Here is a 13,966-nt window from a genome sequence, read left to right on the forward strand (position 1 = left end):
GGGCATTGGTAAGACCAAATGGTAGCACAAGAAACTCATACAAATCAAAAGTTGTCTTGAATGTTATTTTATAAATATCTTGAGAAGCAATCCTTATCTAATTGTAGTCACTCTTTAATAACAGACAAAGTGTCATTGCAATGGCATGAAACACAGTGTTTCATACACACACAAAACACATTGAGATACAATATCACTTTGTCAAAGAGAGACTACATACAAGGGATATCAGCCGTGTCTATTGTCCTACCAACAAGAATGTAGCAAACATCTTCACCAAAGCTCTTTCTTGCAACAAACTTGAAGCATTCCACAATGCTTTAAATCTGATCTCCTTTGGTGGACGACCCTTGTATGGTAAGCACCTATCACTCCAAGGGGGTTTGTTGGGTTTTACTTACGCCTACACTCACATAGAAGTATCAGTGATCTACGTGTAGAAGATTGGGACACTTTTTACTCTGTAAGAAAGAAGAGGTTTTTTTTCTCCAATCACTTTAATTTTCATTTGTGTATTTACGTTACACATTTTGGTCACTCGCCCCATAATACACATATCTATGTGTAAACGCACTTTAAGTCACTTTCACAACCCTAAAGTCTAAGGGTTGTACTTTGTACTTTGTACTTTACACTTCACATTCTATTATGCAAACTGTCGTGCTGTAACTACTCTCTCCATCTATCTATCAATCATGTTCACTTCTCTTCCATTGTTGTACTTCACTATTACACAAAAGCAACATCAAATTGTCTGGTAAAAGACACAGCTTTCTAAGAATCTCTCCTACCATAAAAAACGTCAAACTTGACGCTCTTCTCTCTCGGCTTCAAGTCTCATTTAGCATTATTTTCCTTTGCTAAAAGCATCTTTGGAGATTCAACTACCATGGAAATGGCCAGTTCTTTGACTTTCTCCTTGTCCTTCTCCATGGAGGGATTCTTGAAATAAGAGAAAGTAGCTTGTATATGATTATTGATAAGACTTTGAAATCACCACTTAGGTGGACCCTCGAATAATAGGTGATGTGTTATCTTTCATAGACTTAGTTGCATCAATAACATTGATACCTTTCATGCTGAGGTAGGCCTTCACAACCATAATACGATCTATCTCAAGAGCCTTCTTGGTAAGAAAATCTTCAAAGACCTTCACTTCAACCCGTGCTTTAGCTTTTCTCTCCACCAAAGCTTGAAAATCTCGATCAGCTTTCAACTCCTTGTATCTTTGTATCTTCTCATAATTAGAGAAGCATACAAATACAAAGTGTCGAGATTCTTCCAATCATTAAACAAAATCCTCTTTGCCTCTTGACATGGTAAGAAAGTTGGATCCAAAGATCTTGTCACCCAAAAAAGTTATTGCAAAGAAAAAGTCCTTGCTCTGCTACCAATGTAAACGCGGGGAAAAAACATGAGAATGATAATTCTTTAAACTAACTCGATAAATTTTCACCATGTAGATTAGAAAAGACATGAGAATGACAATTCTTTGAACTAACTCGATAAATTTTCATCGTGTAGATTAGAAAAGAGAGACAGAGAGACAGAGACAGAGAGAGTTGTCACCACGTTGAGAGAGAAACCAACCCCTTCCGCTTTATAGGAATTTATTGGAACAAACCACAGGTACTAAGTATCTAAACCATATATAAAAGGACTGACTACAATTCTGAAAATTAGGATTTTTAAAACCCTAATTTCCACAAACTCCGAGCAACAAGCTGATCTTCTTCCTTAGTGTCTAGATTAGATCAAGCTGAGTAGAAAGTGCTTCTTGGATAAGAGACTGATAGGAGAGTACAAAGCATATGGCTAAAATTTCAGCATGAAAGCTTATTCTAAATGAAGAGAGAGACCTCCAATATATAGGTGTGGGACTTGGATACTCAAAAGTAGAAAACAGAGATTATAAATGACAAGTGTAAGAACATTTATCTCTTCAAATGACACATGTCCTATTCTAGATATCACAAGTCACTTTTCTAAAGAAAAAATCTTCTAAACCTTCTACTCTTAAAATCTCTCAAATGGTTAAGAATTTAACATAGCTACAGAAAACAAAATTGTTCCTTGGCAAATTCCCAAGCTTTTGACGCGAATAAAATTTCCATTTAAGCAACTTTCAAAAATAGTAACCTCCTAAATTTTAAAAGTCGCCAAATTTAGATTCTAGAGAGCTTCATTATATAGATTCACTAGTTCATGGTTTGTTTCTTTTATCATGACCATATGGTTTTACTTTCTAAAACCACTCATTATATGTATTTCTAGTCAATCTCACTATCTGAATATAAAAGTCTTAGTCATTCTAAACTTTTTTGTCAATCTGGCCACTCGACTACACTTTTAATTTCTCTTGGCCATCTCGTTAATAATGACCCAAGTATAATTATAGGGTGTTTTGGCCATTGGCCACCCTTAAATAGAAAAATGAACATTTAATCATATTTTGAAACACTCACGTAATACAAATCGCCTCTCAAAGTACATGAGCATCAAATTCATTTGAATCGTAGAGTCAATATGTCTTAGTAGCAACTTATATACAAAAGATTGATCACATAATATATAAATATCATCACTTGGAATGTTCGTGGGATTTGCTCTCGCAGTAAGCAACATGATATATTGCGTATTTTCCATGAGAATAGTTGAAATGTATTATATGCTATTGAGCATAAAAGTCATAGTGTAGCAAGTAGAATTTTGGATTGCTATCGGTTTTGTTTGTTTTGTGTTGAGAGCACTACAATGCATTGCTTTGGTGTCCTCATGGTTATTTACAAGAAATTTCAACCAAGTGCTTATAAAGAATGATGTGTTTAGGTATTTTTTGTAATTGAAATTATATTTAAAAGTAAGGTTCTATGGCTGGCTAGGTTTTATACATTCCTTACACCATCATGACTTACGGAATCGCCTAAAAGCATATTTGTCTCTTCATAGACTGGACTTGCTAATGGGTGACTTCAATATGTATGTTGACCCTTTGTAGTCTACATTTGAGCACTACATGATGGATGCACCAAAGGGTCATGCTTGGGATGATTTTGCATTGGTTGCTTTTAAACTAGATCTCTGGCCTTGGCTCTGCCCATCAACCTCGGGATTTACTTTTCATTCAACCCAATACATGGTGACATGGTCTCAATTGGATCGTATATACGTTATGCAAGATTATGCTTTTTTGCCAAAGATTCTAGAGATAAGAGCATTGAAACAATATACTTTATCAAATCTCTTTCCTTTGCAATTTGGCATGCTTAGACAGCCCATTACCCCCTTTGCACAATTTATGAGCAGACTTCCTTCCCGCTTTAATTCCTCCTATTTGAACCATGTAGTCTTCCACGATTACATGGGACAACTGCTTGACAATGTGTATGGCACTTTGCCTATCACAACAAACTATGATTCAACAATCTTTAAGGTAGTTGTAAATGCTCAAGAGCCATAAAGCTTCTTGGAAATATGAAGTAGAGCTTCAATTTAGCTTCAAGAGATGAAGCTCAAACTGGTCTTGCTTCTTGCTAAAGCAAGAAACAAGACCATTTACAACTGAAACAATATCACGAAATGAACTTTCTTGCATCAATATCACATCTTTCTTTTTGCAAAAAAAAAGTTGTCCAATTATATTGCTATAGAAAAAATATCACATTAGTGCACTTCATACTAGAGCATCAAGAGAAAGGCTCTCAACAATGCTAGAGCTACATCACATAACTACAAGGCCTCTCGAGGCGGCCTAGGCAAGATAAGGGAAAGAAGCCAAGGCAAGGGAGCGTAGCTCCAACGGCTCCAAACAGCATATGCAACTATACTGCATGGAAACATGTTTTCTATGTGTTTGCAATGCAAGAATGCTTCATTCCTGGGTAACACATTTCTTTGAATGTGGATTTTGCAAAGCTCAAAGAAGAATTTTTCTTTGGGAAAGAAACACCCTAAGGGATGCACAAAGATGATAAGCTGTACTAGTAGCAACTTGCAAATGGAGAACTGCACTGAACTTTTCTCATTTTCAATACAAGTTTACAATTACTACAAGTTCTCAGGTTTCAACACCACTGGCTAGTACAAAACTATATGCAAGGTTTAACATACATCAAGTTTCATTAAAGGAACTTGTAAGAGTTTGTATCAAGTAAGACATGCCATTTTAAGGATACGTGATTGAAAGTACCTGACATTTCCTGATCCCCTCCACAGCTTCGGTCCTGAGTTTAGGATCGAATTTCTCAACTGCCTTGTCGTCTAAGAGTGTAGAGAAGATGTTGAAAGCTGATTTGGTTTCACCAAGTGAAAGGTGACAGCTACAAAAAGGAATTGTGAAGTATCAAAAAAATGATTGGCAATCCTTTAACATGGAGATCCACTCTTCCTGAGTTATATAACCAAACAAAAAACTGACCTGGCAGCACGCAACTGTACACGAAGAAAACTAGAATCTAAAACCATGGCTTGAACACAATCAGCAAGGGCCTCCCGAATTCTGCCAACAGCCATTCTTGTGGCTGCACGATTACTGTAACACAACATGCAGGCTCTAATACAGCTCTGTGAAGTTTCGCTTTGGGAGACACTCCTGGCACCACGCGAATAGCACTCCTCAGCTTTGGAAAAATCTCCATCTGCATATGCCTGGTTCCCCCTGCTTAGGGACAAGATCCAATGCTTTAATCTGCAAATGCAGAAAAGAAACAAACAATCATGTTTAAAGAAAAAGGTAAAAATGAGTAGCCCCAACCTCAATCGCCATCGCTCACATATTTGCTCTGCTTTCAACACACTTGCACTTGCTGTTTTGGAATCAAGACAATGAGAAGGTGAGTCCGAATTTGCTGGGCTTACAAAGTTGTGTTCTTCCACAGTTTTCTGCTTGTTAATATTTAGGTGATCATGATTGATCTCCACCACCAAACTTGTTTTGGTCTTTGTTGAGTTGGAGGAATCAAACACAAATTCCTGACATGGAACATTCTGCATCGCAGGCAGCCTGCCTGAATCTGCAGCTTTACAAGCATCTTGCCTTGCTATGTTCCTTAAAACAGAAGGCTTCTGTGATTTACCAGCTAACATTGCTCTCTGTAGCTTTCGAGCTTGTCTACAAAGTTTTGAGGATGACATTATTGAAGGTGACTTGGCAGAAAAGGTAAAGGTCCCAAAGTGTTTGGTTCCTTGACCATCTGCAGCAGATTTGCTGTGACAAACACTTTGTTGTTGCTTATTTTCCTCAGTATGAGACCGCCAAGTCTGATCTAACTCACTTTTCTCCTCTTGCTTGGAAGTTAAATATTCTGAAGTAACAAAAGCAATCTGACATCGGCCAGAAGAACCTGATTCATTCTTAAAGGAAGCATTTTCTTCTTCCTCACTTATGCTCAATCTAGCACCTGCAGCTCTGAGCTCTTGGACATCTGGGTATTCAAATCCACGCATGCACCATTTACCAGTCTCTTTTGTCATGCTTGCAGAAGGAAGATCTTCCTGACACAGAGAGGTGTCTTCCAGGTTCACCCCATTAGAGCCGCCTTTTGAAATTTGTGAATTTTCCTTGTTGCGGAATGAAAAGTTAATTGAAACATCAGCCTTCATTTTCATCATATCAGCATTCAACCTTCTTTGACATTCAGAACTGGTCTTTTGTTTTAACACAGACCGCCTGCTAGATTTTGGCAAATTCAGGGATCTCTGGGGCTTTTTCTTCACATTCATTGATTTGTCAGGTGCTCCTAAATTGCTTCCTTGAAACACAAAACAATGACCTAGAGAAGATGACAGGCCTGAGTCAACCGGATCTGAAAACTCTTTTGTCATGGAAGGCAGTCTTTCTGCATTGCCAGGACTTGAATTGGAACTACATTCTGCAAACAGCACCCGTGAGCAAGTAGTAAAGGGCCCGATACAAGCGAGATTTATAGAACCCACTCCATTGCAATTCTCAATCTTCAAAGTTACAGAGTCGCTAGAACTTTGGGGCTGTTTATGGAGACCACTGTATTTAGCTTCTTTGATAGCATGATCAACTTTGGGAAACAACTTCTTGAGCTTTGCATCCCCCAAACATGGCCTTATAGCACCAGCTCCATCATCAGCAACAAAACAATCTATTTGCCTTGTAGTGAATACAAAATTAGAGTTTCTCGACAAACCAAAGACAAATGGTGGTTGCGTATTCTGACTGTCAATGCTTGATCCTGGGCTGATGATGGTATCAGTCATCTGCACTTCTTTACTGTCAGTGTTTGAAATCTGCTCTTCACTCTTCATTGCCACTTCAGGTTTTTGCACTTGTCTAATGGAGTCCAAAAACTGCCGAACAGAATTCTCAATATCACATTCTCTACTGTAATCTACCCTACCTGCAACTGCTGTCTTTTCTGCTTCCCCGCACCTTGATAATGGCCCACTTTCTTCTATTTTTGAAGTAGAATTACTGTTGATCTCTGGAAAAAGTTCTGATATTTTACAATCACTTGTCCCTGCTAATTTAAAAGATGTTCTCCATTCCGCACTACTATTTATGTAGCACTTATCAGTCTGGAAAAAGGGCATCTGCCCTTTGCAGTCGTCTTGACCAGATTCAGCTGGCATTCCCTCGCCTATCCTATGATTTGGGGTAGGTTGAGTCTTAAAGTGATAAATACCAGCTTTAGACTCCAAACATGAACCTGTGCTGCAAGTGGCAAAATCTAGGCATTTTTGTGAAAGAGAACTATCCTGACGTGAAGCCTGCATTGGAAGGTCAAGGCTTCCATCAGCTGGCAACAAATTTCCAGTGAAATCAGTTGCTCTCTGGATCTCAAGGCCTCTTCCCTTTATGGAACTTCGGAATTTTTTGGACTTGCCTTTGTGTCCTCCACCAGTGTAACCAGTCTTCCAGACTGATGCCTTTGCATTCACACCGGTTCTACTTGGACCAGATGCACCAAACACAAAAATATTGTTTTGTTCTTTAAGGAGACCTGCACAATTTGAATCCATAGCTGCAGAAGCAAGAGAGGGAAAACCATGGATCACCCGATCTGGGGTCTGCTCTACAGACACAAAAGCATTGTTATCATCAGAAGTAATAACACATTGACCAGCTGCTGCTTGCTGTTGAAAAATATCAGGGGAGATTGTTGAGGCCACAGATGTGCATGAATGCAAAGATGCTGAATGGAAGGGTGAGACTTGTGGCACAGTTAGACACTGAGTTTCTGACTTCCTGTCAGCTTCTACATGCTTATCACAACTTGAAGTCAAATGATTAGCGATCCGTCTACACATTCCATTAACTGTCCTTTCCTGCTCCTCAGAGTCAACATGTGTTTTTGCAGAAGCCTGAAATATCAGTCTTTTGCTACCTTCCTCAAACTTTCCATGCAACCCATTGTTCATAGCTTGCCCCTGACTCAATTTTGATTTTGGAATATCCAAACCATCCAACCCCTTCAAACAATTTGATCTACTTGAATCAGCATTTGAGTACGAAGGGTATTCTGAGTCCAGTGAACAAATTGATGAACTGATCAGGGCTCGCTCTTCTGTCTCTGAAACATGTGTTTTCCAGCAAACACTCCGCTGTGCCACATTCTTTGTTGCAGATGCACCTCTTTGATTCTTATCAGGACCCCATGCTGTGTTTGCAACTTTCTCTCCAATTTTTTTAGGAGCAACCAACCCAGATGGTAATGAAGGCGATGATGTCAGAGAACCGGACAAACAAGAATTGATGTAAGTCGAATCATGCCAACAAGACGATCTTGGAGAATTTCCCCATAAGTAAGATGAGGGGTTGTTAATATAGAAAGGGCCAGGCTGCTGGATGATGCCTTCAAATATTGAGGGCCCTTCACTTTCCCTGACTTCCAGCAGAACTGACATGATCTGGCTTCACCCTACAACTTGAGCATCCAACATACAGCTTTTTGGTACTCTACATTCCTTACTTATCAGAGATGCTGACTATCTCTGATAATTATCTGTGGACTAAATCTTATGCAGTATTCAGCATCTGAATTGGCTGGCCTGCGATAATCAACTCCAGCCATTTCAAGGATTAAGCTCAGAACAGTCAAACCCACAGCCGCTACAGATACCATCTGCTTAAAGTTGTCACTGAGAAAGAACAGAGCCGTTATCCAATATCAACATATTTGTACCTTTTTCTTAGAAATGAACTGCTTTGATACCATGGCTGCTTCGACATTCATCTTTCTGTAATATAAAAATGTAAGCGCATTACCATAAAATTCCAGGAATGAGTCTATGGTATACATTTTGAACTTCTTGTTTGCTTTTTCCATTGGGCATATCAATGATTGGATGAGTTCATCTACCCATCCGCAACCATCAGGCAGGCCTTTTAAAGTATAGAAAGCATCCTTCAAAGAGTTAGCTCCTCTATGGTTTGTGCTTGCAATTCCTCCACTGTAACAATGTGCTTACAATTCGTAACCGGATGATAAATGCAGAGGCAGCTCTGCTAGAAGCTAACGGCTAGAGCAGCTCCTATCTAGAAAAAGGATCTCTTAAACCATGCAAAGCATTGATTCTCTCGAAGTATACAAAGCATTGACCCTCCATGTTTTGTGCTTCTTATTCCTCCGCTGTAGTGGATTGTTGTGATCGACAATGAAGGACCAAAAAACTATTAGAGCTGTGCAATGAATCTCATGTATTGGCAAGCTACATACAATAGAAAAAGAGAAAGCATGCAACGTCAGCCCTAACTGTACAGAAAGACAAGGAATGCATGCTTACGCCTTCGCAGCTCGTCGACCGCCATCACCATCACCATCACCATCGCCATCGCCATCGACCACGAAACCGCATATCAACTTTTGTGGCCCATTTTATGAAGCCTGTAGGTGTATTATAATGGGAACTGCGAGTTATTCGAGTGTAGCCTAAAATCCCTCCAAATTTTGAAGTTAAAAAGGTTTGTTTTGTATCTCCAGAATCCTGCCGAAAAACGGCTTTTTAATATATTGGTGTCGAGGCTAAAACCCATAATAGGGTAGGCTACACCAGGGTTCGGGAAAAGGTGGGTCCGCTTCATCTTAGAACTTGTTCGTCTTGACAAAAATCCTTCTCAATTCTTTGAAAGAAATAAATCCTCTTCAATTTTCTCAAAATATAGTTATGTTTGTTAAATTTATGTATAAGATACTCTCTCAATAGGGGATACTTCCTTCTCAGATGATGATGAAAAGGATTTACTTCCTCTTTCTCAATAAAAATTTCCCGAACCTTGGGCTACAGGGACCAGTCATAGAACACTTAGGTTGGTTACACACCCAATGGTGGACGCCCACTTTGCAAGTTCTAACCAATCAAAATATTTCTTTAGAGGTTAGGCATCCACAGTCCTTTACACACTGGAGAAGACATGACCTGTTGTTTACCTGTTAAACAAATGAACTTATCGCCCACTTTTGGATGGGTAGTCTCCCCTGCCTAGTTTTGTAAAGTGATGGACAAGGGTACACTTATCTTGTATTTATAACAGATCAAAACTTTTATAAATATAACGGTTTTTACTTTTTTGCAAACTATGTCTTTTCGTTGTGTAAAGGCTTTGTGCCCATATCTGCACCACCCAGTTTCAAAAATTACACACCCACACTCTGGGCAGGGATTGGACGTCTGCCATTTGCTGTGTTACCAACCTTAAACTTACTCCATGACACTCTCTCTTTTTTATGAAAATTTTTTAGCCCTCTAGCTTCAAATATGTTCACAATATGAATGTGAAATTGCAAATTAGTTATTTGCTCTCATGATGAACCATGGCATTGCGCTAAATGTTAAACGTGAAATCACATTATACCAAATGAGCCTTCCAATAAAGAACACAGCATGGTGAAACATACTACACAATGGGTCCAGTGGCCCAGTTTAAATGGCATCAATGGATCGTGTGATAGATTAGGCATGTCCACTATCTCTTTTAACGAATCAAAATACTTATAAATTCCATGTTACACGCTTCATGCAAGGCCTTGCAGCAAGCTTCTACCCTTCTTCCTGAGCTTGCCAACCTCCATCCCCACGCAGTCCCATTTAATTTGACCTTCTCTCTCCCCCTCTCTCCTCTTGGCTCCTATCACATGCTAGCCTAATAGGCATTTTTTCATTTCTTCCTCCCCTTGCTTCTCTCCTACCCCAGTAATTATGAGCGCCAAGTTCGGAATTATACTTGCCAATCACATTGTAAGTGAATATTTGTAGTCCGCTCTACACTTTCAATGTTGCAATTCAAATCATGGCAAGCATGCAATGAGTTCACTTCATTATGTCTTTGCAAAATTCAATAGTAACAGCATGCTTGGCTACTTCAATGTGCTAATCCTATTCTTTTTGTTTTCTATGACGATGCAATCATCAATGATCCTTGCAATTCTAATTATTGTACATTACCATCCTCCAATCTTTGGCTTCATTACAAAACCTTCTTTTTTCTACCACGTACATGTCGTTTTCTAACTGAATATGCCACCCGCACTCTTTTCACATTTGTCTAAACTGCTTCGTTGTTTCTAGCTCAATGAAATATTCCTGCCTCCCTCCTCCAAGTTTGCAATCATCAATTCCCTATCGAGTAAAAGGTTGCAATTGCTTTGACGTACCTTGCCATTGGATGCTCCTACAAGGTGGTTTCAGAGTAGTTCTATTGTGGAGTGTCCACAATCTCCAACATTATGGATGGAGTCATTGAAGCCTTTCTTTCCTTCCAAAACCAATTTATCAAGTGGCCTTCCAGGACGGAAGAGATGGTTGTTTTGAAAGCAAGCATGAAGCAACATCAGGGATTGCCTAATTGTCGTGGTGCAATTGATTGCGCCCACATTTGCATCGACAGACCACCAACCCATGAGTTGTCCACCACTTGGTTTGATCACAAAGGGAAGTACTCCATGATATTACAAGGCTGTGTGGATTTCAACCTATGAGAAGGCACTTGAACCTTGTAACTATATAATGCTTCAAAAGGGCACAGTACAACTAAACAAAACTTGTTTCATTGATCTAGGCTATAACATCACGGAGTACATTATAGGGGACAATGGGTACTACGAACTACCTTGGTTGCTCATTCCTTTTCAGGCACCTCTATCACCCTCACAAATATGCTACAACCACCTGCTGTCATTGACACGAATGGTTGTGGAATGTGCCTTTGGCCACTTGAACAATGCATGGCATGCTCTCAACAAGACCACCCCTACATCTACAAGGTTCCTAAATTGATTGCCATCTATTGCATTTTACACAATATGGCAATAGATCACAGCTTTTGCATGCCAAATGATTTTGTTGACCATGCTTTAGAAGCTTATCATGTGGACCAACATGACCGTGATGATGTTTATGCCGCAATCAACAAAGAGGCCATTGCTGTGTACTTGGATGAGCTTCATGCCACTCATGAGTGGCATGAGCTTCATCTCGCTCTTGCTCCTGTGGACTAGCACTCACATTGGCCCATCCTAAAATTCATGATCGTGTATTTTCATCTCCCTTCTTAAATTGGGTGCATTCTTCAAATACATTTTTTATTCATACGACTCTTATATTCCAATCGTACATATTTCCTTGTGTTGTTAAATTGTATTCTATTGTGCAAAACCATTGAGTATGCCTTTTGCATTAAAACCTACAACATTGCATTGTAATGTAAAGAACTAATGTTTTGCATTTAGCAAAGACAACTAACATACAATTTGAATGACATTATCTTCAAGTTCCAAGCATGAAAGATGACTCAAATTGCAAACCACATACAATTTCTTTTACTCCAAAAGAGAACCCATGTCACAATAAAATAGGGCAACATGTGCACTTGCACATGCACTACCAAATATGTAACTCTAGAGTTGAAGACAAGAGGGATGCATGTGAAAGATCATATTCCATTTATTGACGCTTGTTCATCTACACATCAAGGGTGTCATGTAAGAGATTGCTCCATGAAACTTGTCATCTGTTCTAGTGCCCTTTGCACACCTTGCACTTGCTCCCTGGTGGACTCAACAAGACAATTTGAATGACAATGAGATCTTGCACATGTGTTCCCTAACCCCATGACTATTATTGTTGGCCTTAATCAGTGGTCTTGATAAGATTCTTGTTGATCTCATGGAAGGTCTTCTTTATCAAGTTCGTCCTTGTCTCTTGGCGATCCCCTTTCTTTGCTATGCAGTTCATATCCTTCACTACATTGCCAATAGTAGCATTGCAGAATCTCCTTTCCATTGCTATTGAGTGTGTCTACAAAGTAAAAGGTAATGTCCACATGTACAATTCAACCACACACACACACACACACACACACACAAGGTACATTCTCAACAAGAGCATCCTTATCAAACCTTTATTGGATGATATTGAAGAGGTCCTCATTGAGTGCCTTTGGAAGGCCCTTCTCCTCCCTCTCCATGATGTGAGGAGGTGTTTTGGTAACTTGGGTTAGTTGAGACCATAACATGTCTAAAGTGATTTCCATCATGCATATTTCAACATTGTGTGAATCCATGTATCAACCAAACACCCATAATGATTCAAAAAAGTAGGCAAGATTAACACCTCACATTGTAAGAGTAGTACCACAAAGTGTAGCGCTACTTTCCTTAAGACAAGAGCACATCCTTATGCTCATAAATTACAATAACTTTATTTCCCTCTAAATGAACTTGTATTATGATATTTAGGTAGAAAAATGTTTGCATATGAATTATCTAGTTAACAAATGAATATTAATTCAATCATGTTAACTACAAGGTACCTACATGATAATTCAAGCATATCAACTAAAGCCTAGTAAGCAAATAGTAGTTCGACCATGTTAACTAGACACACAATAAGTAGGGGCTATGTTAGTCAAGCATATTAACTATAATAATATTTGCATAAGAACTATCTAGTTAACAAATGAATATTTATTCAACCATGTTAACTAAAAGTGTATTAACTACAAGGTACCTACATGATAATTCAAGCATATCAACTAAAGCCTAGTAAGCAAATAGTAGTTCGACCATGTTAACTAAACGCACGATAAGTAGGGGCTATGTTGGTCAAGCATATTAACTATAATCTACTAAGTAGGAGTGTTGAATAAAAGGTTCTAACTTGTCATCCAAATGATGTATCCATAGCAAACCATTTAATTTAGATGACATAGAAGCAACAAACATCTTCTACTCCTCAAGAAACCTAAGATGACTAACAAGCATCTTGGGTCCATCATGGCCTAACGTAATATCCATGTGCATTCATCATTTAGATCTTATTCATAATCACTTTGAAATACACATATATTTTATAGCAAACCATCATTAGTCATAATTATATTCATAATCAAATAGTTCATATGGATAATCACTTTGAAATATACTTAATGCACAATAAGTAGGAGCTGCACTCGTTAATAGTCCAAGCATATTAACTATAAGCTACTAAGTAGGAGTGTTGACTAAAAGCTTCTTACTTTTGTACCAAATGATGCACACATAGCAAACTAGTTAATTTATATGCCAAGGGAGATTGATAACTTAGTCATTTAGGACCCACGAGTGGCAAACATATTGTGCTCCTCAAAAAACCTAGAATGTTGCACCAAAAGAAACTAAGTGAAGGCAATGTTGATTAAAAGCTTGTAACTTGACAACCAAATGATGCTCACAAAAACAAAATGGTGCATGAAAGTACTAACAATGACGAACAACCATCTTGGATTTGTCATGGCCTAACATAATATCCATATGCATTCATCATGTAGATCATATTCATACTCACTTTGATCAATACATTCATTTTTTTAGCAAACCATTTAAATAAGACAATAAGATTTATGCAAATGAATTATTGACAACATCATTTTGGACCCACAAGTGGCAAACGTCTTCTACTCCGTAGGAATCCAAAATCTCACACCAAAACAAATTGAAGGGAGTGTTCAGTGTTCACTAAA

At 38.6% G+C, this 13,966-nt stretch overlaps 1 protein-coding gene across 1 annotated transcript in view; it reads right to left on the reverse strand.

Moving 5' to 3' along the window:
- The window catches only part of LOC148019795 (uncharacterized), a 100,717-nt gene extending 91,832 nt beyond the window's left edge, over window positions 1–8,885 (reverse strand). Inside the window, exons 1-4 of the mRNA XM_087699970.1 lie at window positions 8,755–8,885; window positions 4,754–8,600; window positions 4,418–4,657; window positions 4,190–4,319 (exon numbers count right to left, since the gene is read on the reverse strand). Coding sequence (XP_087556096.1) covers window positions 4,190–4,319; window positions 4,418–4,657; window positions 4,754–7,875 — 3,492 coding nt within the window. The 5' untranslated portion in view covers window positions 7,876–8,600; window positions 8,755–8,885. The remainder of the gene's footprint in view (window positions 1–4,189; window positions 4,320–4,417; window positions 4,658–4,753; window positions 8,601–8,754) is intronic.
- Between the last annotated feature and the right edge of the window lie 5,081 nt (window positions 8,886–13,966).

The sequence above is a fragment of the Lygodium microphyllum genome, chromosome 19 (genome assembly GCF_053477565.2).
Source record: "Lygodium microphyllum isolate KBCC chromosome 19, Lygodium_microphyllum_v1.1.10, whole genome shotgun sequence".
NCBI lineage: Eukaryota > Viridiplantae > Streptophyta > Polypodiopsida > Schizaeales > Lygodiaceae > Lygodium > Lygodium microphyllum.